The following is a 27,300-nucleotide window of genomic DNA, read 5'->3' as shown; positions in this document are numbered from 1 at the left end:
TCAATCAAAACATTTGAAGTCTATATCCTGTACAACTGCTTGGCTTTTCTCCTTTGGTACAATTTGTGTTTCTGACTTTGTTCTCCTCTTTTGTTGTGTTTGGAAAAATTAATCTATGAGCACTGAAAGCAGGCATCAGTGTAGGCGCCAGTCTGGTCCTAACCATCTGAGCAAGAATTTATTTTGGCCACTTAGCTGGGCTTCTGTGTTACACATAAGAATAAATAGAGTATTTATTTAATTCCGTGTTTGCTTTTGTGCTAATGATCCATTTATCATCGCCCTCTAACAGGTATATGACAGAAGCTCTTATATGGCCAGTTGTAGCCAAAACCAAGGTCAAAGAAAAAACCATTAAGGGAAGGGCTTTGTGTACACACATCAAGAGTTAGATTTGGTGACAGGATCAACATTTTTATTTTGGGATTAAAAATTCTAAACATCTGATCTCTCGGATCCACTTGCTAAAACTACATTATACTCTCACTGAGTTCCCCCTGTTTAGTTTTCTGTTTGCCTCCGCTCTTGGCTAAATCTTAAATATATGCTAGAAAAACAATAGAAATATACTTTGAATTAATATATTTTGTCCATTTTTATTGATTAGTCAACATAGAATGGCTAGAAGATACTCAGGTATTTAATAAACTAGTTATAGAATCACAGAATCACCAAGTTTGGAAAAGACCTCCAAGATCATCCAGTCCGACTGCCCACAGTCACGAAAAACAGTTGGCTAAATATATTTAACAGGCAGTACTGACTGTTGTCTCTCTTCACTGTTTAAATAACCCGTTTTCCTTCCTTCACATCATGAATGGGAAGAGAGTAATAGTCACAGCTAGGATTTACTATTCAAATCCAGATTACTGTGCATACATGAAAGATCTTTCTCACTTACTGACAAAGAGGACACAGTGTCACATTACCCAGGCACAGGTGTTTCTTCTTTCTCTAGTTCCTCTTGATCTATATGTTGGCATTTTCAAGTGGACTTTACTTGGAAAGAGGAGAGGTTTTACAGTCGATAATCCTTTTTGTCCTTGAAATACCTGAGACTGTGAACCTTCCTGTCTTTTTTTTTCTTTTCTTTTTTTTCCTATGAATTTAACTCTTGTCCCTAGGAATTCCAAAGCTCAGTGGTGAAAAATAAAATACAATTAGTCTGTTAGGATCATCAGTCCAATTTTGACTAAGAGAATGAAGAGAATACAAATCTGGTAACTTTTCCAAAGCACATAAAACACTGTTCACGTTTCCTCTGAATGCCACTCTTGCATAACCCTTGAACATTAGCATGTGTTATTAAAGTTTAAAATTACACCCTCACCCAGCACTTGTTAATCTGTTTACAGCATCCTTCAGCAATTTCAGTGAAAAGGGATACACCAAAGCTGATGTAATTAATCTGATTTTATATGATTCTAGGACACAGCATCTTGTTTAAGACAATACCGGCAAGTCGCCCCTGCTTTCATAAGCCTGAGAACTCCAGCACAGGCAACTAGCAGTAAAGTAGTCTGTGTTGCCAGGACAGCATCTGCAGAGAGAGCAGGGGCTGCCATGGAGCTAGTCAGAAGTCTAAAAATGATCTTGCAAGTCATGTAACAGGATTGGGAATACTTTAATTTCCAGGCCCCACGTTTCAATAGCTTGTGTTTTAGCTCTGCCAGCATTAACAGAGTTCTGTTTGCTAGCTGTGTAAACAAAGCACGCAATGATAAGCACATGAGGGAGGATTCCCACAAACTCCTTCTGAGGTTGCCTTTGACAGAAAGCCACTGAAGTTCAGTGAGTCTGGGGCTGCTAATTCGTGATAATTTCATCAAACTTCATGCTGCTTTTGCTGAGCATAAAAAAAACTCAAGGTATACAACATTTAAGTACGTCTTCCTAGACAGAAGGCCTTCTGCTCCATCAGGAAATAAGTCGATTGATTTGACAAGAATAATAATATATAATAATCTGTTCTGGACTTCATGCAAATCTTTATTGCCTTACAGTACTTACAAAGAATTTATTTGATTATGTATTCCAATAATTCCAACAATTAAGGTTATGTTATAAATTTATAATTCCCTGATGTTCCTCGTTTTGCCAATTAGAGGTCGAATGCTAGACCTCATTTCATTGACTATCTTCCACCTTCTTTATCTAGAAGCATATGTGCTGAAAATGATCAAACTTCTCCCAGACTCTTTCAGACTCATAATTCCAGGCTATATATAGGACATCTGCCTTCTTCCCATAAAACACCTCTGGCCTGCCAAAAGTGCAGCACACAGGTATGCTGCGCTGGCTCAATGCCCATTGGGGAATGAGTGCTTCATGCCACAGATGCACATAGCAAGGGCAAAGAATTTTTCCTGTAAATATCTCACTGCTATTTCTGATCTTTATGGATCTTTAAACAGTTTTTAAAACTGTTTTTTAGTACAAAAAGAACGCTTCAAACAACTAGAGTTACAATGTCAAATGTATGCTTCTTCAGATATGTAGTATTTAAAACTCAACCTTTATGATTTTGGCTCTAAATCTCTGTCGAGGTATTTTTCAAACAAAACTATTGCCTGATGCCTCATATGATAACAGACAGAAGTCAGGAAGCTTCAAATCACAGATTTATATCAAATCATGCCTTGTGCTATAGGACAGAAAGACTTACCTTTCCAGACATGATAAGTACCACCAAGATAGTGCCCTCTGTGCTCCTGTGATTCTCAGTCATCACCGAATCTTAAATCTAATCCTACTGTCAAGTGAGAATGCTGAAGGAATAGTAGTAAAGGTCAGCAGCAAGGTCTCCTTACACAAGCAAATTGAGCTAAATTCTTAAGCCCGGTTTCCCTTGCTGTGACTAGAGCTCTCACCTAAGGATAACGTGCAGGATGTTCAAATTTGAACCAGAACTACACAGAGTTGGAGACAACAAGCACAGTGTCTCAGTTTCTGGTTTTGTGCAGCAAGATCTCGCAGTCTGCTCATGCAAAATATTTTCCTCTCTCTCCATGGATTCTTTGGATCTGCTTCCCTCTAAAGGCCATTCAATGAATTATTCTGTTTCCCGTAACATCAATCAAGTCTCTCATTTAAAAACAATGCTCAGGTCTTTTCCTTATCTGGAGAAGTGTTTGAGCTCTAGGAAGTAGAGGAATAAATATTTTAAAGGTTATTATTTTGTCTTAAGAGACAAAGAAACAAGATTTAAGTAAAGCAATAGATTTTATCAGCTAGCAGTGCTTTTCACAGTAAGTTTATCTAAAATAAAGTCTCAACCCTAAATGTTTTCTGGTACAGTGTAGTGAACACACACTGGTTCTCTGGTACAGTGAAGTGAACCACAGAGGTGAACTGGCCTGTCCTGGACAGAAACCTGAGTCTGGCTATCTTCATTCCCCAGCTTCTGCTCAGAGGATGTTTGACCTCTCAGGCGTAGTAGCAATATCAGTGCAGTTTCATGTGATCCTGGAAGGAACTCTTTGGTGTAATAGAGTATGAGAAATGTCTCATCTCAGAAGGTGAAACTGCTCTCTAACGTGCCTCATTTCCTACTTCTAGTGCTCGAGTAAGGCAATTCCAAGGATGCCAGAATAACCCTGTTGGTCTAGGAACTTGGTCTCTCCAAGGATGGAAAAATGTAGGATGGACTCTGACTTCATCTCTTTCACCAAGAAAAACACATCTCACTGAAAATCAACAAGATTGCCCAGTCTTTCAGCTTGATGTCAAGATTCTGGTTTAAAAAAAGTTGGAGGCACATCCCCTGCTATAATGAGGCTTGGATTTAAATCCAAGCTGTGAAATCTAGGCTTTTAATTGAGGCATTATGGATGACTCCCAGTGTGGATAAAAAGGTGCCCAAGTAGGAGTGGCACACTGGCAAGTTGTAATTTTGTCTGATTAATTACGGGGAAGAATAAAACGAGATTAAAATTTACCTGTTTGTTAACTGGGTAGACTGTGAGAAATAAGATTATTTCTTCCTTGTAATCTGAGTAATAAATGTAATCAGCCTGCATTTATGTTCAGATTCATTACTGTTTAGACAGCTCCAGCGGGAGGTACAGAGGGTAGATTGGATTTTAGGTAAATTAAATATCTGTCTCCAGTCCTTTCTGTGTGGGGAGTGGAGAGCAGTTATTCTCCTGAGGTAAAACGAATGAATGAGCGTGTCAGAGTGGGCCTTATTTGACTTAGAGAAAAGGAAGCAATTGACATATTTAAGCACAGGCCATTTTAAAAGCTTTTAAAATATCTGACATTTTCCACATGACTGGCAAGAATGATATAGGAGGCCCACGCCCTTCACTCAGGGCACTGGAAGATACCTTAGGGCATTTAAAATGGCACAATACATAAATGTTTAGATTCCTAAATTGCTCCATAGTTGTTTTATCCAATGTAATTGCCCTAATCAGGCAGTAAGGAAGCAGCAACAGGGCTCTTTCTTAGTGTTTTAGCTTGCTCCAGATGCAGCCTAGTGACTCCAGGCAGCTCTCAATTTGGGTCCCGAGTTCTCCAGGTGTTCTGAGTAGAAACTGAAGAATTGCTCTCGCCTTTTCAAGCTTTTCAGCAAGCCCTTCATTTTCCTCACCATCGTTGCCCACACTGTGTCAGTTAGTTCTCTTCCAAGACCTCATTTGTAGATAATGTAGATGTCCTTGCTTGAGCAGGGAAGCTGGACCAGATGACCAACCCAAGTCCCTTCCAACCTCAAGCACTCTGTGATTCTGTAATTTTGTGGCTACTCATCTGACCAAAACATAAACCAGGTTGTAATTCTGAGAACAGCAGTCTCCACAAATCATTACCTGTAAGTGACACCTTCTCTTGCACATGCCTAGCTATACCTGATATGAAAAGCTTAAAATTCAGTTTCATGATATGAAAACACTGAAAAAAGAAACACCTCCAAAATTCGTAATTATGACTTTGGATTACCATTTTGGGCCTAGAAAACATCCAAAACAATACAAATGATATACAGTGTTGTCACAGACAATTTTCTTTAACAAAAGACAGCTAGAAGATATAAGCCATCCTGCAATTTTGGCAGCAGTGCCTATAGCCATGCCAATGCAGGCTGTATTCCATTTGAATTTAGGAATGCAGCAAAACTGTGTAGAAATGCAGTGTTCAAAGAGGCTGCAGAAGAACATTCTTATTTGCAAAGCCATTGCAACTAGGAACCTGTCAAAAGAGTTAGTTACAAAGGTGTTGTGAAGGAAGTTCTCTATAGATAGACCTTTACCCTCTTTAAGGCAGATGAGCAAATTCAAAATTAAGCCCCCTTACTGATAAATATACTTTGAACTTGATTCAAATTCTGAAGTGCTCTATTTTTCTAAGAAGGTACACCTCCTTTGCTCTTCAAGCTGATCCTGAATCTAGCTTCAGTGTTTCTTAAGTGTTTCTCCATCTTGGCTTTTCATGCAGAGTGCCCTGCAATCTCTTGCACTTAACTGCTGCTGTTGAAGAGTGTGCTTCCATAAGCTTATGACTTTCTGAGATCATTCCAAAAATATACAGCCCATACAAGCAACAGAACATTCATAAATAAGAAATAAGGAATTAAAGTAGGTGAGAGATTGCGTGCTGCTGAATGCGTTTTGGAACAGCTACAAAACATTAGACATAACCAGTTCTGCGAGAACCGTGTCCAGATATCTGAAGTGTCCAAGCCTCTGAGAACAGAGAACAATATAAAGTAAAATGAGAAATCCTGAGCACTGCTTCGTATTACTTACAAAAAAAATACCGTGTTCTTTTGGTGAGTGATGGGGAAGATTAAGTGGTGTGAAAATGGGAAAGCACGCAAGATAAATCTTCTAGCAAGAAGTTGTTCATACAAAGAAGTTGTGTAAAATCAGTAAAGTTTTATCCCTGTAGACACAAATCTGCCTACAGCAGTGAAATAAGGAGATAAAGCGGTTAGTAATTAGATTCATTAGAAAGCACTGCTCAGAGCGTGACTTGCTTGCAGGAAATCTGTTCTCAAAAGTATATAACAGATATCAGTTCTTCAGATATTTCTTCTCCAAGTCTGTATGCACAAAGAGCAAACAACTAATCCTCTCTCTCTATTAGTGATTAGGTAAATCACTAATTCTGCAAACATTAAGAAAAAGATACCACCTTCTTTCATACGCTGTATAATTGGACGTATCAGGCTGTTAACTTCTGTAGGTGAAAGCCCTCTAATGTCCAAAGAATAGAGGAAAGAGATGTTAATAATTGAATAATGCATTTCTACTATTCCTGCCTTCGAGGGAACTCACCCAACCTATCTCAAACAACTCTTTTTGGATAGCTGTCCTCCCCCTCAAATGTCTCTCTTTTGTGTAGAAAGAGAGCCTAGACAATAAGAAAAACTATCCACTGAATCTTATCATAGAATGAATTATAGAATGGCCTGTGTTGAAAAGGACCACAATGATCATCCAGTTTCAACCCCCCTGCTATGTGCAGGGTCACCAACCAGCAGACCAGGCTGCCCAGAGCCACATCCAGCCTGGCCTTGAATGCCTCCAGGGATGGGGATCCACAGCCTCCTTGGGCAACCTGTTCCAGTGTGTCACCACCCTCTGGGTGAAAAACTTCCTCCTAATATCTAACCTAAACCTCCCCTGTCTCAGTTTAAGACCATTCTCTCTTGTCCTATCACTATCCACCCTTGCAAACTGTCCAACTTCCTGTTCATGTGCTCCCTTCAAGTACTGGAAGGCCACAGTGAGGTCTTCCTGAAGCCTTCTCTTCTCCAACTTAACAAGCCCAGTTCCCTCAACCTTTATTCATAGGAGAGGTGCTCTTGTGTTAGATAGAACATAACAGTGCAAGTTTCTTTAATAGCATTTTATCCTGCAGCTATAGGATGATCACCTCTTGAAAGTGAGTCTGTTATCTATTTGTGGCAGTGACAGTTGGCCACAGAGTGCTGTCTTTAATGGCTGTTATGTACCTCTGTGCCTTCTTTAACTTATTGTTCAAATAATGTAATCTCTATAGTGTGAAAGCAATGACTGCAAAGTCTTTATGTTATGTTCTCAGACATTTCACATCTCAGGATTGTGGAATGCAAAGAAGGTGCCTGGCCTAATTTTATTGAAAGTTTCCAGGAAGTAAAGTGCCATGCACTCAAGACAAAAAATCTGGCAGATTTTAGGAGAAAGTTCACTGAGACCCACTTTGATTATCTTAGGAGCAGTTGGTATTAGCCCTGTTAACTGAAGTATCACAAGTGTCTCAGTCAACAACTGTTGAAGCACTACAAAGTCAGGGCTACCTTTCCTCAGCTCAGCTCTCTGGGTAGCACAGGGGTACAAACACTGTCCGTCCACCCACTAAAGGGAAGACCTTCCATCACCTGAAGAAAAAGGTAGAGTTCAAGTGAAATTTTAAATGTTCCTTACAGAAGTGGCTCAGAGCAGTACCCAAGGTTTGGGAGATGAATCTGTAATACTGTCCAAAATTTGAACTCTGGACTTTTAACACATATGTTGCTCTGCTTTGCCTTGTTATCTCTGGTGACTGTAGACATCACCCATTAGAAAGGCTGAGCAGAAAGCAAGAGCAGCTACATGAACTAATACTGGGATGTTCAAACATGAGATGCTTATAGATGGCTGAGTCCAGCCTGGTATGCATCTGCTACCTCCCAAGTCCTGTACAAAGTTAAGGAAAGCTCTATACAGGCAAAATGTTGGATGTTAGAGCATCTGAAAGAATGATCTGTCGATGAGAAAATAGTTTGTCTTTAAGATAAATTCAAAATTCTCTGAGAAAAGATGTAGAAGAATTTCTTCAAGCAAGACTCAGCTGGGAAAAAATAATATATGATGATAAAACAAATGCTTTCGTGTACCCAGAAGGACCACAGACATGGTCACCCACTGTGATTTACTTTCTATTGTGCTGAAAGGCTGAAATGTAATAATGCTGATGCTTAGGAGGACAAGCAACTGACAAACTCATTCATCAACTCCAAATAGTAAAATCAACATTTAAAATTTACCTTCAGAGGATCAGAGAAATAAATTATCTGGAAAAAAAAAAAAAAACAACACCAAAAAAACAAAAAACAGATGTAGCAGATCAATACTATGTCAGCTCAGCTTTTTATAATGACAAATCAAAAGCAACAGAACTTCTCTGTCCTAAACAGTACTTTGCCCTGCCAGAACAAAGACATTTCCTGCCCAGGAAGGGTAGGGCTATTAATTTTTTGCTTTGAATATAACTTTCTTTAAAAGGGGTAGTGAAGGACAGCTTCATGGGAGGACAGCTCTTATGAGAGGTGGCAGGTGGCCATTTCGTGATGTTAACAGCGTGTTTGTTTCTGTATTCCTCTCTCTCAGCCCTAACAGGACAAGGGGAAATGGCTTTAAACAGAGACAGAGGAGGTTTAGGTTAGATATTAGGAGGAAGTTTTTCTCCCAGAGGGTGGTGACACACTGGAACAGGTTGCCCAAGGAGGCTGTGGATGCCCCATCCCTGCAGGCATTCAAGGCCAGGCTGGATGTGGCTCTGGGCAGCCTGGGCTGCTGGTTGGCGACCCTGCACATAGCAGGGGGTTGAAACTGGATGATCATTGTGGTCCTGTTCAACCCAGGCCATTTTGTGGTTCTATGATTCAATGATCAAAATGTTCCATAAAAAAAACTCTTGCAGTCATTTTACAGTTACAGTGCAGCTGAGAGAGATGATTTCTCAAGACTAGAAAATAATTTTCCTTGAAATATAAGGTGCACTATTATGAAGGAAGTATAATTTGCTTTTAACATCTGAAAATCTTCAGTGCAACACAGATAAAGCTGAGGTATCTGAAAGAGAAAAAAACAGATGGGTAAAAGTTGAACAAGCTACAGGGGAAATGAATGTTCTTGACCCCAGGGCTGTGAAATGTAAAAGTAAATACACAAGAAAAACAAAACTAATGAGAGAAGGGTAAAAAGATTGCCAGAGACTAGAGGTATGAAATGAAGCAGGTGGAAAGCAGTTCTCTCCTGCACTGAGATGCCACAAAGTGTCAACAAATTCATGCACAAGTCCATCAGATAGTTGAGCTGATGAGCATCATGAGAGCTTGGTGAAAATCCAGGCCCACTCATACAGCAGTGTTTGCAGCAGTAGAACTTATTGGGAAAAAGCATTATTTTTGAGACAAAACCGCTCACACTGGAGCTTCCCTGCTACCCCAATAAATACCAGAGAGCAGAGAAGCAAAGCAGACATTTCCTTAAAGATCACTTAGCACAGAATAGACTTGTCTCAAAAGCTCTGACAAAAATCATGTCATTCCACACACACACAAAAAAGGGAGCAGTCTATTAAAAACAAGGTATCTATTAATCAGTCCCCAGTTCTGCAAGCGCTAAGTGGTGAAACTCTCCTGCACTTCCCTCCCTCTCCACCTATGAATCTCCAGAAGCCAGAACTAGAGGCCTGAGCAGCAGCACCTGCCATGTTTTCCCCTCACAAGTAGTAAATGACTCAATGAACAAAATCTACATGAATAGATATTTGAATAGATGGCAGTAATTCAGCTGAAGGCAGAAGCAGAGGAAATGCCAATGTAAACACATTCCACATGGCTTGCAACACAGTGTGAAATTTCACCTCACCATAAATAACACATAAACGCAAATGTTACATTTCCCAACGTACTGATCAGACACAACCTTTTCCTCTAGGAGCAGATGTGGAGCAAATGTAGCATCCTTTCTCCTTAGGCCCACAAGGCAGAACAGGGAGGTTCCTGCTGGGAGGGTGGCCGTGCTTCCCATGGCTTCCACCTGCTGCCTGCTTGGGTAAAGAAAGATGCTTTAAAGCTGAATGATTGGGCAGACAGCAAATCGTATAAATGCCAGCAGCTTCTGGGAGGACAATGAACAAAGGTGTATTCCTTCCCCTTTCCCGATGTGACATTTTCACTGTGTTCAAGTTGGCTGCACTATGATGCCTCTTTCCCACCATAATTTGGTGCCGTGCCCTCCCTCACGCGTACAAGCCAACTCAGTTGGCTGAAAGCTGCTCTTCCAGAGGAACACAGGCAGTTCTTCATTTCAGCAACATCAGCCCTGATCTACGTACCGGCTGGGAGATGGAACTGACTTCACTAATTTTAGCAGTCCAAAAGGTGTGTCCAAGGCAACCACTTCTTCTGCAATGAGTGAATACAGACAGACATCCCCAGAGGGCAGGCCACATGAGATCGATGAGGTAGATGGTCTTTTGGAAGCACCTGTCCTTCTCTGGTGACTAGATGGGGTGTTTAGAGTTGATGGCTTAGGCTAAGAACTTAAACTTTAGACATCTAAGTTCAGAGAGACAGATCCAATCCAAAATGAGTAGATGGCTTAGACAGGCAGCTCAAATGGGAAACCGTGGTTCATGTGCTGTGGATTCCTCAAGGATCCATATTAAAAGCCCTACAGAATGGAGAGTAAGTCTTGCTTACAGAATGACCATGCGTCTCCTTTTGCTGCATCCTCTTCCAGAATGTAAGTTCTGAGGAGACTCAGGGCTTGCTCTTCCTTTTTACGTCTATGTTTTCTGACCCAGCTGCAGCATATTCCAGTGTGCCACACCTTTCTGTCTCCTATGACCATAGAAGCTTTTCTTCTGCTTTCTCACTTTTTCACCTTCAATTCCTATGGCAGTCTCTCTGGTTTATAGCTGAAATTATAACTGTTTCAAGATCCAACCATATCTTCTGCTCGCATTATCTGTTTGCCACATTTCAGCTTGTTCAGGAAGATGGGATGTGTGATGTAGCCCTGAGAAATGCCATTTCTTCTTACAAGTGGAATAATAATTTCTGTTTGCTTTTTCTGTGACTGCACATTGGATCTGATTACTCAGAGCTGCATAAATCTCAATGCTGTAGAAACTGAGTGATTTTACTACACAACTGTCTTAGTTGAGATCATATTTGGACTTGTCAGGTCATTTTCTTCTCTGTATCACCAGGTCAGCACATGCCAAAAGACTTTATTTTATGTATGTTTATCTTTAATTTCCTATGATTTGACATTTTCACTTCAAAGTCATATTTCACAGAGATCACAGTTCGATTAACCTCATCAACAGATAAATTCCCATTCAGTAGCCTTATTTTCCAGGACTTTAAGTGAGATGAATTCAAGGAACAGTACCTAGTAAGCTATTCATTGTGCTTAGTCTGTTCTAGGAAAATGAAAAGAGATCTTAATGCTACAGAGGTGTTTTTTTTTCCCTTCTTTTTTCTTCCATTATTTTTTAATTACATCAATTTGACATGGATTTTCACCAGGAGAGGGCGCAAAATTCATACTAGGCAATACAGAAGAATCTGTAGCCTGCCAGCCTGCATTTGTGTATCCCAAAAGCTTTTCAGACTGTTTGTATTCTCAGTGATAAATATGAGATTCGAAATTCAACATAGCAAAACTCCTACCCCAAGGTATTTATAATATAGATGACTATGTATGAATCAATCAGTCCTGGTTCCCTTTAGAGTCAGTAAAAAGAAACAGGTACTTCAGGCACACAGCTCATCCCATTTCACTCTGTTCAGCTGAGTAGCTCTCCAGCCTCCTTGGAGTACATTGCCTGGAGTTCCATTAATCCTGTGGGGCCCGGAAACCTACACCTAGTGTGTGAACACTTAACACTAGATGCCAAAAACCAAGTGTACGCATGTTGGGTAGGATTTAGCTGACCTGTTTTAAGTGTTGCATTGATTTCCTTTCCTGCTCTGCAAAAAGAGACAAGGTGGGTAAGGCCAGATATGAGGAACGACACTTGCGATGTCTAAGTCCAAGAGAATCCCTCCTCTTGTGTTTGTCAAGTCATGCTCTGCAGTGAAAGCCTGGGATAAATTTACCCTAACTGTCCTTGTTGCCAAACATCAATTATCATATTGCATCACATTCACTGTAAATGTAAGCGAACTTACTGGAAGTTCTGATTACACCAATTGTGAGACTATTATCAATGCTGCAGTAGTGACTGAGATGAAGAGTGCCTCGCAGAGGTGCTGAGGAAGTTTCAATGAAACCCTCTGGAAAGGGAAGAGGAGTGTAACTGTGGTTAGCACACACTGCTACTTAAGCCTGCCATGGCACAGGTTAATAGCTCCATTTATTTATGTATCATCAATCCCTGTTACTACTTCACTTAGCTGTTACCAGCATTCCTCAAACTCCACAGATCAGCAGATCACGAGTAGGAGATGAAAACTTTCAGCCAGAAGATGTACCTCTGCCCCTTAAGCGTAGACACAGCAGTCATAGCACAAAAACGCTTCAGTGAAAGTGTCTGCACACACAGGTGTGAAGAAAGCATCATGTTTCTAGCCATCACACAGCCAAGTGGGGAGGTTCCACAGAGTGCCCTCCTTCTGTCTCAGCCTACAAAGGCGGGGAATGTTTTGCATTTCTCTGGGTTTTCCCATCTGAACATTGCTTCCTGGACACAAACTCATTTTAACGTAACCAACTGCTCTGAGCAAACAGGATAGCTAATAATTCTTTAGTAGCGTTGTCTGAGTTTAAGAAGCAAGAAAAATAAAGCTAAGAGAAAAATAAGGCTAAGAGAAATTCATGAAGGATGCTAAAGTCAACCCTTACTACCATAGTGTAGAGATTCTCAATTAAATGGGTGCCAGGAAAAGGCAGCTGAAGAAAACGCATTCACAGTTCCTTTACATTACCATTAAAATATTACGAGCACGTCAACAAACTAAATCCCTCACTTACTTACCTGTTACAGTGTTTATCCTTCAAAAATGGTAATAAAGCCCACCAGGATTCAGGCTCAGAGTGGAGAAAGAACCATTGTCAGTTGGTTTTGGACGTGAACTATTTAGTGAGTTAGTCATGAGAAAAATCTTTCAAATAAGGCCATAAATCACCGGATGCACAGTGCAGAAATAATTGTGCAAGCCGACTGTTCAGAAGGCAGATATGAGACATTGTAGGACTACAACAAATTTACGTAAGTTAGCAACTTCATCCAAAATCTGGCAAGCTCTACTGATAGTGCAAGTTACCCCCAAATCATGCACAATAGGAGAGTAATTGTACCAGTATACTGTCAAAGCTCTGGGTACTCCGAAGCTTACAGACCTGTTGGGGCAGTAGAGGTAAAGTCATTGACATTTATGGGACTCTAATTGAAAAATACTGTATAGAACATGCCCACAGAAATGCTAAACACCATCCTTATTGCCCATTTAAGTATCAGGAAGGGTTTCAGATATCTTATCTAGCCAGGTGTGACTGCTACCATTAAAAAAAAAAATAAAAAAAAATTAGTTCAATCGACATAAAGTGCTGGTAACCAAATGGAAAAAACCCTCAAAAACACCTATCAGTTCAGGACTGCTACAGCATTATTCAAAACAGAGATTTCTCAAGGAGCTTACTTCCCCATTACAGAAATCTGGGCTACTGCACAAACAAATCAAGTCAGAATGTCAAACCTTTCTGTAACCTGTTGTTTGAGTGGCGATGATGAAAGCAGTGACCCACAATTCACAAATAGCTGATTTAGGAAATTTTTGCTAAAACGTTCAGCACATTAATGCAAATTCTTAGCAATAAGAACATAAATAATGGGGAGGAGGAGAGGGGAGGGCGGAAGAGTGCAAAAAGCAAAAATTAAAGAAATGTATGTCTCGATGGGCATTTTTCGGTCAGAGTTTTTAAGGTGTAACTCTGAAGGAAGTACCTCTCTGTTTTGCAAGTGAATCTAGGTAATTCCCGATAAGACTAACGAATCGCCGTAATTATTACATAGCCAATACACTGCTAGCAATAAAAAATCCTAAGGATACAGAGGTGGTATGTAGCAGTATGTAGGGATATTTAAGGCAGAGGAAATTGAGTAAAGAGAAACCCTATGATCAAGTGCTATTTTTTGTCCCTAGTTGTGGCTTTCTGTAAAAAGAAAAAAAGCGTGAGGCTGGGTTGCTCCATCTCCAAGTCTTATCCTAAATCTTTCTTTCTCTCGATATTTAATGAATTGTCTTTATTGCTAGACAGTAATTTGGATCTTATACCAAGGAAACAGCAGTTTTGAGAATACTGATCTCTCCCCGTGATGCTGAGATACTAGATAGAGGTCAGGAATATAACAAAGTGTATAATTCTTCCAGTATATACAAATGCATGAATGTGAGAGTATATGTGTGTTTTTTTCCATAATGTGTTTTTCATTTGTAAAGATCAGTGATTTGTATTTCAGTCTGTATGGTAACCTACAGGGCAAATTCTTCTCTCAGGGACACGCATCCTAGCCTAATTACTTTATTGTATTTACTCATATACATTAACATACATTGCGGTTGGACCGGATGATCTTTGAAGGTCCCTTTCAACTGAACAATTCTATTTTCTTCTGTTCTATTTAATATATTCAACGATGCACGTGTCGTATGAAGGACCTGAGCTAATATCTCGGCATCGTGCGTATGTGGCATGAATCATTGCTCAAAGTAACGCTGCAGGTTTTGATCTACTTCTGACGGCTTCCTCCAGTAAGTTTAAAGTTCAGAAGTTCAAAGGCACATCTCATTAGAAATTAACCACGGCACTTTAAAAATGAGAAGGGAATGACTTCTGCACGCCTGAGAAAACTTGGCAGAGGCCTTCTCGCAAGGCAGCACACAATGGTGCGCAGGGAGCATTGCAGGGAAGAGAGCTTGACTTGAGGGACAAACAATGAAGTGATCCCTTGCAGTCCCTCCTTGGAAATGAAGAACCTTAGTTCTACAGGCCTTGTTGGAGGACTAGGCTTGCAGCATGAGCTGTACTGGGCTTTTCTTTATATCTGACCATACTTCACTGACCAAGCGGTAGATCCCTCACTGAATATATGGATGGGGCTCTGTTTATACAAACCAATGACTGTCCTTGCAGCAGCTACTAATTCCCCATCGTATGCCTCTGCCTTTTCCTCGTGCTATTACAGATGGCTGAAACTGTCCTGTTTTGGCCTTTGAATACATGACCCAAACCCAGAGAGCTTGCAGCTGTGGAGAGAAGTTTCTGCAGCTTTTCCTCTCGCTGCTTCCCTTCCACAGAGTGGCTGCCACTCCATCCCCAGGGGCTGAGCACCCCTGGGACATCATATAGCCCTTAAAGTCTAAGCAAATCTTTAACTTTTCCATCTTTTCTGGCATACTGTGGCTGACAGTTGGAGGTAACAGGTTAATCACTCAACCATAACAGGGAAAAATGACCACCAGCCACAAGAAAAGAGTCCAAGGATGCCGCTGATCCCTGTGAAAATCCAGGAAACGCACCAGCGCCCAGGAGTTTCACTGGGCAAACGGAGCAGTTTCTGCTTGCACGAGGGGCGGTGCGGCCCTTGGAGACGTGAGAGGGGCAGAGAGTGAGGGCTCAAAATGCCTGAGCTGCTACCACCATAACTGAACGTGTACAACTATGTGAGAGGCCTGGCAGGGCCGCCCGAGACCAGGGCAATGGCTGGTGGCACGGGCAAGGGAAGGCCTCTTGGCTTGTGCTCCTGGTGCAGCCCTGGCAGTGAGGCCTGGGCAGGGATCTGCTTTCCCTTTGTTGCAAGCATAGCTTTTCCATGCTACGCTTTGAACTTGGTGCTCAGAAGACATTTCTTTTGCCTCTCTGACCACTTTGTGTAGATCCGGGGTATAATGTCTACAACTTCTGGCCGATGTCCCCCAGAAGTGGTGGCTTCAACCAGAGCTGCTATCTGGCTGTGCAGAGAGCATTAGGCAGGGGAGCAGACGGGAGCCTTGGGTTGTGCTTACAAAACCTCAGCAAAGAGGAGGTGTGCCTAGCCCTGGGTGGGCTGACAAACAGTCGTGACAAGCGTGGGTAAAAACTTGTGCTAAGCACAGGCAGCATAAGGACTTACAGCAATCACAGGGATCCCAGGCTGGGATCTGTGGGATGGAAAGAAAATTGAAACTAGTTCAAACAAGCGATCCCAGAAATCAATATTGTCACAGCCTGGGGCATGTGACACGTCACTGGAAGGCTCCTGAAGAGCACAATGGCTGGCACGAGATGGCAGCTTCATGAGGCTTCAGTGTGCACCCTCACTCACCAGCCTGCACACAGGCACCCATATGCTCACGCCTATGCTTATGCCCACTGTGTTGGTTTCCTTCCTGGTCAGTGAAATGTTTTCCACCAACCTGCCTATCTCTAAGGACAATCTGCATTTGATGGGGCCATGTAAGCTGGAGGAAAGTGGGAGTTGTGACTGTGCGATGAATTCCATACACGGTTTTGTTTTTGTATTTCATACAGAAATGCAGTGTTTTGCATTAGCAGTATGTTAAGCAATAACATAAATACTTCCTGTATCTGTATTGTAACACGTATGTCAAGTTTGTTAACGGATGCAGCAAGCCTCTAGCTTTTGTGTGCCAGATTATGTCCTCTCCATCTTTTATAGGATCAGGTTTTTCCCGTACTTCCCAGAACTATGACATAAAAAATGCTTTGGGCCATCTTTCCAAATAAGCCCTTAATCCTCAGTAAAAAAAACCTCATTTTTGTCAACTATCCCATAGGAAAAAAGAAAAAAGAAATGAAAAAGAGAAAAACCAACAACAACAAACAGTCGCTGCAGTAAGCACTGTTGTCTTCTGAACTCAATGAATTTGCTGTTGGAAGATTTTCTGTTTCAAACCTATGCATAACACATAAGATGAGAATACCAGACACTGGAACAAAGAAAGAAACTGAATTTTTGCAGAGCTGACACAAAGTATGCAGACTGTTCAATTATCCCATTTTCTCCCAGTTTACAGCTGGAATAAGAAAGTGCAGGGCAATATTTAAATCCGAAAAAAGACCATCAAAATCAGAAAAAAGACCATATACATGGGAAGTCCCTTAGTGCTGCAAACTTCCCTTACAGGCTGGACTTAAGTCAAAACTATTGAAAAATATCTCACTTTCTAAATGTTGAAGTGCACTTTTGGCAAGAAAAAATAAGACTAATTTTAATGCTAAATCTCTCAAAAGGAGAGATTTCACCTGACTCACAGTTGAAATGAACTAGAAAGCTAGAACAAACACGTAAATGATCCACTCAAATAAGGAGTTGGCTGACAAAGAACACCTGAAGAAAGTGAAAAACAGAAAAACACAGTGCAAATCTTCTATCATATACATTATCAGTGCAAAAAGGTTTATTTCTTTACGAGGGCAATGGAAAGGGAGGACGATGGTAATATAATAAAAGAAAATATCTTCACCTTGGAAGCACAAAAGCACTAACAAAACAGGCAGAGTACATTGTGTACTGTTCTTGGAAAATGGCTTGGAACATGATCCCGCAAAAATAAAGTCCAAACAAACTTTCTCTGAAATAACATAACTGCTTCATTTACTGCATGCAGTAGACACATGAAGGAGTACTAGGCATCTTCCCAAGAGCTACTGGGAGCACCACACAGCATGGAGGAAGACCCCTTGCTGCACACAACCTGTACACGTGCTCCCTACCCAGAGAATTCCCATTTATTTGGTCAACGCTTTTCACTCAAGTCAACAAATCCAGCTTTTAAAAAAGATGGCCCTACTGGATCTGATTGAAGACCCAAGGCTTTATTAACTAGTTAAAATAATCACGAGTGAATTGATACTATAACCGAATGGGTTTTCATAAAATAATAAAAAAAAAGAACACAACGAAAACAGAACAGACAAAGCTGATAAGCACATGCTTCAGTTAAAGGGGGATGATAGCAGCTGGAGGCAGCAGTGGAGGAGATGGCAGCACGTGATGTGACAGCAGCAGGGCATGGCAAAGGAGGAGGCAGAAGCAAGGCACAGGACAGCAGCAGGGTGATAACTTACACTGCGGTCTTTGTACCCAGCTCTAGCAAGTCTCAGCACAGAGCTTCCCCTGCTTCCAACATGGAGGCGAGGGTCTGCTTCATAAGTTCTCACCAGCTTCTCTACCTGAAAGGAAGTTTTCCCCTCCCTCAGCTCCAGCTCCTTGCCCCGATTCCCATAGCGGCCCCTTGTTTACTCAGAAAAGGGCTGTGTCACCAGGATGGTGTTGTGGTTTGCTGTCACTGGCCCCACTGTTTGTTAGGCACCAGTCATCCCTGCCAGTGGCTGTGAATAGTTTCGTTTAACCAATAGCACAAAAACCACAACCTGGAGCAGAGCAGCTTCTATAGCGTGACTTAATCTGAGAGCAAACTGGCCGGGATCAAAGAAGGTCATGGTGACAAAGTGGAGTTAAAAGTTGACTTAAAACAACACGCTCAAGCAGCTCTGAAACAAAGGGAATAAGGAAATCATGTGGCTTTTTATAGATCAATACAGCCTTTAAAATATTGATAAACAGAGGTTCAAATTAATGTGCATTTAATCTATCGGTGATACTGCCTCTTTTGATCCTGCTGGTCTGACTTCTTTTCTGAACTAGTGTAGGCATTGAAATAAGTGATAGACAGACTGGACTTGACAGAAGCACTGAGAAGAGGGGCTGCCTGCAGCCACAGCAGCCATTCCCCGATGAAGAGGAGAGATCTGAAATCTGAAGGAACCAAAGGAAAGCTGACAGTAACGAGGTGTGAAGAGAAAAAAAAAGGCTTTAAATATTGTGATATGAATTTGTGAGCGTGCGTGCGTGTGCAGAGGGATGTGGTCAGGTTCCTCTCAGAGAACACTGCCTTGCCAAAAATTAAAGGGTTCAAACATACTCTGAAGCTTTTTAGGGTACGAAGCAGTGCCTCTGCTCACTTGGTGTGCCATCTGCATGCGGTTATGGGTCTCCCTGTTCCCACATATTGTGTGGTGTCCCCCATAAGACTTGGGAAGTGTGATAGCTGGGCACCACTAAAGGCTCAAAACAACTAAAATAAGTCAAATGTGGATCCCCTTGTTAAACTTGTTGCTTTGGTGAGGCCACAGAACTGTAGGTAATAGAGTAATTCGTGTTGGAAGGGACTTCTGAAGGTCACCTAGTCCAACCCCGTCTGAAAACACAAACACTCTTGTTTTGAGAAGTCATGTGCATTTTTGGAGCTATCCGGGTGGGTACCTGTGAAAGATGACGGACTGCTCACATCCTGCTCTGCCAATTGCTCACAAAAGGGCACAGACCAGCCATGGTGTACAAGGGCAGAGCTCAAGCTGAGCTGCAAAGTGTTCCCACTGAGGGAATGCCACTATATAAGGCCTGGACTCAGCCTCTTCATCTTTCCAGCTTGCTGCATGGATCGCTTCAGGAAACAGGCTGCTTTGGGAGGACATAAAATCTTCTAAGTTTCTCTAGAATACAGAGGTCTTTCATTTGGCAAATCCATTCTAATCACCGTTGCACAGGTCAGTGCAGGGGGACTGGAGTAAATGACTTTTAATGGTTGTTCTAACTCAAATGATTCTATGATTCTACGATGAAATCAGAAAGTTTCCCCAGTTTACACTGTGATCTACGTGCATTTGGCAAAACTTCATTGTGTGTGGAGACAGCTTCTGAACTGCTGAGTGCTGCAGCTGTGCTGTTTTCTGGGTGGAATGCACCTCAAGTGAAGTAGGGGATGCATTTCTTCAAGTTTCCTGCTCAGTTTGTTAAACAGGTTATATCTATTTTTAAAAGCATTGTATTACAAACTTTCAGGGAACAACACAAGATTTTTTTCAGCAAAATTAAGCAAAGCTGAAAGAAAAGAATACTGCATTAATCTTGGTGTCAAGAAACAAAGTCTCTAATGTCCAAACACACTGCACAGAATGGGAGAGAGGAAAGTTTATTGACTCATGGAATGCAATTTTTCACTCCTTTAAAATGTGTTGGGTTGTCATTTCCTATGAAGTTCTTACTTTTGGTTGCATATATGAACCATGTAACTTACAATCATTCTTGTCCTGATGGTTTACAGAAGACAGGTAGTAATTTAATTTAATTTCTGATAGCTTTACAAAAACAATGGTGGTGACCCAACATAAGCAAGGACTGGTGATTATTAACTGATGTTCCCACTCTGATGGACTCTTTTAGTTGATACGGAACAGGGAAACAAGAAATATTGCTTTGTCTACAACGCATTTGGAGAAGATTTAGTTGTTCTTATTTTAGGCAGCACTTTTGTGCTCTACAATTCAGAAGACTGCAAGTCTTCCCATCTGTAGTCATTCTGACCTCCTCCGCTGCTAACGCCAAGCTGAGGTGCATTCCCACTGGCAGCACACCTGACCTTGGCTTGGTACTCAAGTCATACCATTCCCTGCAAGTTTGCATTACCTCTTCAACATTCAGTTTCTCAGGAAAACCCTGGCAAACAAGGAAGTCGTCCTTCAGCCTTAGAAAAATAAAGTTGTTGTTTTTTCTTTTGAACAGGTGCTCTAGGCACCCTGAAATTCATAACACAGCAGAGCCAGGAAACAGCCTCAAGTTGCCCAACCTACGTATGGTAAAATTACAAGAAAAATTACTCCGGCACAAAGGCATGATGACCCCAGTCTGCTTATCCTGGCCACAGAACAAAAGGTGTTGTCACTCAGTGTTTAATTTATGAGGCAATAATGATTGCCTGTGATTTTGATCCTGCAGAAGCTAAAATAATATCCTGTATTTCAGACTTGTTAAGAAAACTATCCTGAGGGACACTTCTGTACATAGTAATACAATAAGCTTTTATATGTTATAAAAATTCAACTGTTGAATACTACATAACTGTTGAATACACCATTCTGATTTTAAAAACACGTGCAGTATACATTTACTAAAGCTTACTAATCAGTCTTTTAAAATGCCGTTTTTATGTCCCAGACCAGTGAGACTTGTAACAGAACAAATGAACCCCAAGGGACAGCTTTCTTAGAATACAATATTATTATACAAGTTTCTTATTATACTTATTATACAAGTTTCAAGCACCTCTCTTTCCAGGACTGAGGCAATAAACACACGCTCACTCAAACGACTTAGCATAAAACTGCATTAATGCAGTGATCTGCTCAGTTCGCATACAGACATGAGCAGGCATCTGACACACAGTGACCTGTGGAATTCAGAAATATCCCTGAGTCATAGCTGGTCCCCAAAACATGGTAAGAAGAAACCAAGCAATGGCTACGCCTTTCGCTCTTCTACACAACTTGAAGGTAACTAAGACAGTGTGAAGGGTGATGGCAAGAAGGCAGAGGTGGAGACTGAGGGGAAATACAGGCCAGTATTTATGTGCCCATCATGCTCCTAGAACAGCAGCTGGGAGAAAAGAAGCCATGATTTCCTGAAGTCGAAGACCCTGGAGTTAAGATCATGACTGAAGACCTTGTTGTTGCACAGGAGAGAGAAGCTGATGTAGCATGGGGACAAACACAACCTCACAGATGAGTGTTTTCCAACAACTAATGCCTGCAGATACTTGCCAGTGCAAAGAACATGCCACGAGGGAAGAGTATCTATTGCAGCTTCTGCTAACCTTCATCTGAGTAAACACTCAGTTGTGCATGATGTCTTTTTGGGTTTGCACCACCAGAGGTGAGATTAGAAGCTTAACATTTGGCTCTGATTTTGGGTGAGAAAGACAGCAATGATCAAACAAATGACGCAAACATCTCCAGAGGTATTTCAGGAGCAGCAGTGTCAGGCTAGAAAAGAACAGGAGGCTTTCTCTGGAGCTAAACTGAGACTCTTGTGTACACCAAAGACACTTTATATTTCCCTGGGTAAAAAAGGGTACAGGCGAATGGGCTTACAAATAAGGCCTGCTTGGTAGGACTTTGGTCACAAGCAGTGAGTAGGTTGAAGGTGGAATTAATATCACCTGTCCTCAGCCACCTGCCCAGGCTTCCTCTGTGGTCAGTGGAGGTAGATGGATACTGGCCCAGGAGACATGGGTTTGTACTGTATATCACAGCCAAAGCCCAGCTCTGTCCAAAGTGGAGAGCCTGGGAGAGCAGAAGTGATTGCTGAAGGTCACAGCAGGGAATCTGTTCCCTGTGCTTGATGGAAAGATCCTCTTCCTCCTTCTCTTCCTCCCAGGGCTCAGATTTGGCCCTAGAGGTATTAGTAAGCATGCTCAGTCTGCCCTCCTGCTTTCAATCTAGCAGCACACTGGAAACCTTGCCAGGGCCTTGGCCAAAAGCCGCCCAGGCAGCAGATCTTGGATCCAACACATGACACTGACCCAAGCAGCACTACCAACAAATGTACAGGCGAGCTTCTCACACCAGGAGCATGCAATTACCCAGATTTGGGATTGAATCTCTGACTTTCTTCCCATCACCAAGACCTCAAAGTGCTATGAGGGGGAACAAAATAAACAACTTTTAAATGTTGTGTCTGCTGCCCTGCCCTCCAACAAATAAATCATGCTGACACATAGATGAGACTTTGGTCTAGAGCCATACCCTCTTCCTTGACCCAGGAGCACTTTTTTTCTGAGTGCTGGGCACAGCTGACACCACAGCAGTGTCCTGCAGAGCCCGGCTCAACCTGCTGGGCACCAACAGTTCAGTTTTGAGCCTCTCACTACAAGAAGGACATTGAGGCTCTGGAGTGTGTCCAGAGAAGGGCAGTGAAACTGTGAGGGGGCTGGAGCACAAATCTTATGAGGAGCAACTGAGGGAACTGGGATTGATTAGTCTGGAGAAGAGGAGGCGCAGGGGAGACCTCATTGCTCTCTACAATGACCTGAATGGAGGCTGTGAAGCGAGGGTCAGCCTCTTCCCCCAGGTAACTGACAGGACAAGAGAAAATGTCCTCCAGTTATGCCAGGGAAGGCTCATGTTGGGTATTAGGGAAAAAATCTTCTCCAAAAGAGAGGTGATGCACTGAAATGGGCTGCCCAGGGCAGGGCAGTGGTAGAGTCACAGTCCTTGGAGGTGTTCAGGATCCGTGTGGATGTGGCACTGAGGGATGTGGTCAGTGGGTCGATGGGGATGGGCTGACGGTTGGATTAGATGACCTCAGAGGTCTTTTCCAACCTCAGTGATTCTATGAACAGGCTGACAGCAGCCTGCTGCCACTGGGCCCTGACGGGTGCCTAAGGGTACGCCCAGCCCTCACTGGGTTTTTCCTTTCTTTTCTCTCCTTCCCCCACCCTCCCCCCGTCGTGAATGGCCATACAGCAATAAGGTACTCATATCCAGGTTTGTTTCCACATGGCAAAATCAAACAGCATTCATCACCGTAGAATGATGTAAATGTGGCTTCTTATCCTCCAGTGATTGCCTGTCTGGCAAAAAGCTTCAGAAAATGTAACAATAGTTTTGAAACAAACAGGCGGAAAGTAAAGACCGGCAGTGTACTTTCCACATCAATAGCAAATACACTACTGATGTGGAAAGCAAACAGCTCCTGACCAGAGGAGGGCCGGGCGGATGGTTTCGCCCCGCGGGCTGCGGCAGGGCTCGGTACAGCCGCCGCTCACCGCTGGCATTGCAACACGACGCCGAGCCCGAGCAGCGCTGCCACCTGCGCGCGGGTGGCAGAGGGCTGAGAACCCCTTCCTGCAGTCGGTGAGGGGCGTTCCGCAGGGCCGGCACGGCGCACGGCCGGCCCAAGGGGGAGCGAAGCGCTCGGACGCGGACCCCCGCCGCTCGGTGTAAGCGGAGGGGACTTGGGCGGGGCGGGGTGGGGCGAGGGAGGGGGCGCGGCTTCCCGGCGCAGCCGGCGCCGATTGGTCGCCGCCCCTCAAGCCCCGCCCCACCCTCCGCTCCGCGGCCCCGAGCCGCTCGCTCGCCGCCCGCTGCTGCCGCCGGGCCCGATGGCGAGCACGTCGGCGGAGATCGTCGCCTTTCTGCTCACCATCTCCGGCTGGGTGCTGGTGTCCTCCACGCTGCCCACCGACTACTGGAAGGTGTCTTCCATAGACGGCACGGTCATCACCACCGCCACCTTTTGGGCCAACCTCTGGAAGACCTGCGTGACCGACTCCACCGGCGTTTCCAACTGCAAGGATTTCCCGTCCATGCTGGCTCTCGACGGTCAGAACCCTCCGCCTTCCGCCCCGGCTCCCCCGGCCCCGGCACCGCAGTCCGTGCCTGCGCCGCGATCGCGCGTTGGGGCGAGCGGGCCGGGTCCCGGGACTGCATCGGGGCGCAGCGCTTGGGGTGATGCGGGCATGGGGTTATAGCGGTGTGTTGCGCTGCTTTGCTCTGTTCTTCTTAACTGGGATGTGGCCGCTCGATGGGCGGACGGCGGCGTTGAGCTTTCCCGGAGCAGAGCTCGGAGCTGCAGCGCCTGGAGCCGAGGGATGAGGCGGGTGGGTGCTGCGCTCCGTGCCCGCTGGGGGGGATATGGCCGATCGCTGCGGGGAGGCGAACGCTGCAGCCCGCACAGCGAGCAACTTGCCGCCAGTTAATATGATAGCTTCGGGAGAAAGAGTGAAAGTGCGGCCGGCCCTGGTTTATAGCCTCAGGAGTGGCTGTCAATAAAGGGAGGAGAGGTTTTTAAAATAATGGCACCTTTTCCAAGTTTCTATGGTCATAAAGGAATAAACTATATTAGCCTGCCCGTGGCTTTGATATTCCAAAAAAAAAAACAACAACAACAAACACGGTTCTGCCTCCAGGGCACTCCCTGCGCAGGGTCCAGGGCTGGTCCACTTCTTGGGAAAGTTCGTTGAGGAAACATCTGCTAGTGGGACACTGATGCTGTTACAGCAGGGATTAATGCTGCCATTAAGCAAATGAGTCCCAGTATCAGAAAACCTTGAATCCACCCTCAGGACGTGCAAGAGGTCAGGGTGCAGGCAGCCTTCAGGCATCTGTGCTTCAGATGCTGCCTGTGGATGGAGGAGTATTGCACCCAGAACCCGTCTGCCCCAGCCCCATGGTGGCAGAGGGCTTTGCTGATCCCACAGCGGAGTGGAACAGTGGCACCACTCAGGGGCTTGGTGTAGGAACCAGTGTTCTCCAGGCTTTGATGAGGAGCTGTGCTGTGTGAGGGAGCACTGCACGATCACCGATGAGTGTTGGACCCGTGGCATCCGTTGTTCAGCTGCTTGGTTTGCAGTGGGTGGATCTGGTTTTAGAACGAGAGAGGCAAAGTTGCAAACAAAGTATGTGGGAATGTTTAAAATCCTCACCCCCCACCCACCCCAAACAGGAAAGAAAGAAAACAGCAAAGCCCCTTTTACTCCCCACAAACCCAGTTCAGACCTAGAAAACATTGTGTTCTGGGTGCCATGTCCCAGTTCTCCAAGAAATGAGTGTCTGAGGCAGTTGTCTGTGCAGGCGTGCATCTGGCAGAGCATCTGAATCCACATCTGGACAGGGCTCATCCCATCCTGCTGACAGAGGCTGCTTGATAGTTTGGCTTCAGTGTCCCTGATCCGTGTCTTCAAGTGAGGCCAAGATACTGGTGTGCAGGCACAGTAAAGGAGACGTGGGATGCACATACAGCAGTGTGACCCCCAGCACACGGTAGGCCAGCTGAGGGTCTTGCTGCAGTCAGAGCTGCCTCTGGGCTATTGCCTGGCCCCAGCTCTGCTCCTCACAGCAACGGACTCTGCTGTGAACCTGTGTACCTTCTCACCCTCACCCTTCCCTGGTGTTGCAGTATGGCAGCTCAACCTCAGATGGTGGACCCAGGGGAAGCAAAGAAGGACAGATCTGGTGCCCATTCTGTCCCAAGAGAGCAGTTTTGGTGAGCAGAAGCAGCAAACCCTACAGAGCATGCTCCATTCCTTGAAGTGGTGGGGCAGGACTGGAGAGATGCTTGGACACTCCTGTGGGGTGCAGGAAAAGGGCTGCCTTCTTCAGAAAGTGTTGTAGCTTGGGTTAGGAGTAGCCAGGGGTCACTCCCTGTTCCCAGTTTCTGATGTGCATCATGGAGTGCAAGTTCCTGGCAGTGACATGGCAGCAGGGCAGCACTCACGGCTTTGGGGCCATCGCACTGCACCCCTGGCCACTGGAGAAAATTACCTGTGTTTCTTTCCACCTTCATGCATTCTTGTATAGTAAACCTGGCCAACCACTGTTAAGGGCTGGCCCCTTATTACAGATCCCATGTTTTGTATGTGAGCATAAGTGTTCTTGCAGGACTCAAATCATTTTGGGTTTGCTTTTGCTGGTCGTAGACAGAAACTTGGTGGTGAAACCACCTGCTAATGCTGTATCCGTTACCGTGTTCTCAGCAGTGTATCCAATGACCTTTAGAAAGAGCACAGCTGAACAAAAATTTACTTATGATATAAAAGAAGGTATTGGAGCTTAGAAAAACATACAAAGGCAATGGGTGTGTACTTTTAGAAGGAACCTGAGCTGTATCTGTAAGGTAACCACTGCTACTTCACATGATGCAGACTGCAAGGTGCCGCTGCGGGTATTCATTGTGAAAGTGGCAACCCCCATAACAGTATGCAGATGTTTTTGTGAGAATCATACAGTATGAATGTGTGAATTCCTCATAGCTCCTTGAGAGCATGAGAAGCAAGCATGAGAGTGGTGAGGCAAGAAAGATGATAGCCTAACAAGATTAATTTGAATGCAAGACAAAACACATTTGTTTGAAAAAAATACTTGAAATAGGTTTCTCTTGGAATGCTGCTAAACATGACTTTATGAGTAATACATGTTTGTCTACTTGTCTGTTTCAAACATATGGCTTCTTGTTGCTTCAGAGCTTTGTTTGGGTGGTCAGTGCGTACATGACAAGGTACCAGCTTCCTGTAGATGCTGATGAAAGTATGCATAGCACATTTTTGGGAAGGAGACAATCTTTGGTAGTAGAAGATTCCCAGTCTCTGCCTGATGAACCTTGGTTCTTGCTTTCCAGGAAGCAAAGAAAAGGTACAGTTACATTCACAGCTGTAAGTGGTCTGTTTTATCCTAGGTCCGAGCAGTTGGGCTGAGTTTGATCCTGAGATTGATTTCACCCTTTTACGCATGCTTTTGCCACAGTCAGCTTGGTAGAAGCAAAAAAGCCTTCTACTCTTCTATGTTTTTGGTGTAGATTATGACCATTTCAGTTATTTTGTTTTAAAAATGTGTGGCAGTTGGATAATTGCTGTGGTGAGCTGAAACAAGTCCCACTTCACTTGGCCTGCAGAATTTGGTGAAATATTTAGTGAGGAAGGTTATTCATTCAGCAGAGCTGAGCCGTGCTCCAACTCATGCAATTATAGTTGAAAATGATTTCTGTTGAGTGAGTTAATCATTTCTCGCTGTCTCACCCCCTCTGCCTATTTTAAAGCTGTGTATTGACCTTCAGTAACAACTGAATTTCAACCATGTTGTTCCTAGCATATGCTGGTTATTTTGGTTGGGGTAAATATTTATTGCTTCTCCTCGGAGGCTCAGGCATAAATAAAGGTTTAGAGGACCTCTGGGTGGATGTGTTCATGGTTCAGCA

At 43.6% G+C, this 27,300-nt stretch overlaps 1 protein-coding gene across 2 annotated transcripts in view; it reads left to right on the top strand.

Annotated features, from left to right (window-relative positions):
* CLDN10 (claudin 10) overlaps positions 1-27,300 on the top strand; it is a 61,666-nt gene that overhangs the window by 24,427 nt on the left and 9,939 nt on the right. The window contains exon 1 of one of the 2 annotated variants that reach the window (XM_052664490.1): positions 23,672-23,930. The exons of the other annotated variant lie outside the window; for it this stretch is intronic. Coding sequence (XP_052520450.1) covers positions 23,711-23,930 — 220 coding nt within the window. The 5' untranslated portion in view covers positions 23,672-23,710. Of the gene's footprint in view, positions 1-23,671; positions 23,931-27,300 lie in introns of those variants that run through there. 2 annotated transcript variants of the gene reach the window in all.

This window comes from Tympanuchus pallidicinctus, unplaced genomic scaffold (assembly GCF_026119805.1).
Source record: "Tympanuchus pallidicinctus isolate F22 unplaced genomic scaffold, pur_lepc_1.0 scaffold6, whole genome shotgun sequence".
NCBI lineage: Eukaryota > Metazoa > Chordata > Aves > Galliformes > Phasianidae > Tympanuchus > Tympanuchus pallidicinctus.
Note: the sequence above shows the minus strand (reverse complement) of the source record. Positions and strands in the feature narration are given on the sequence as shown.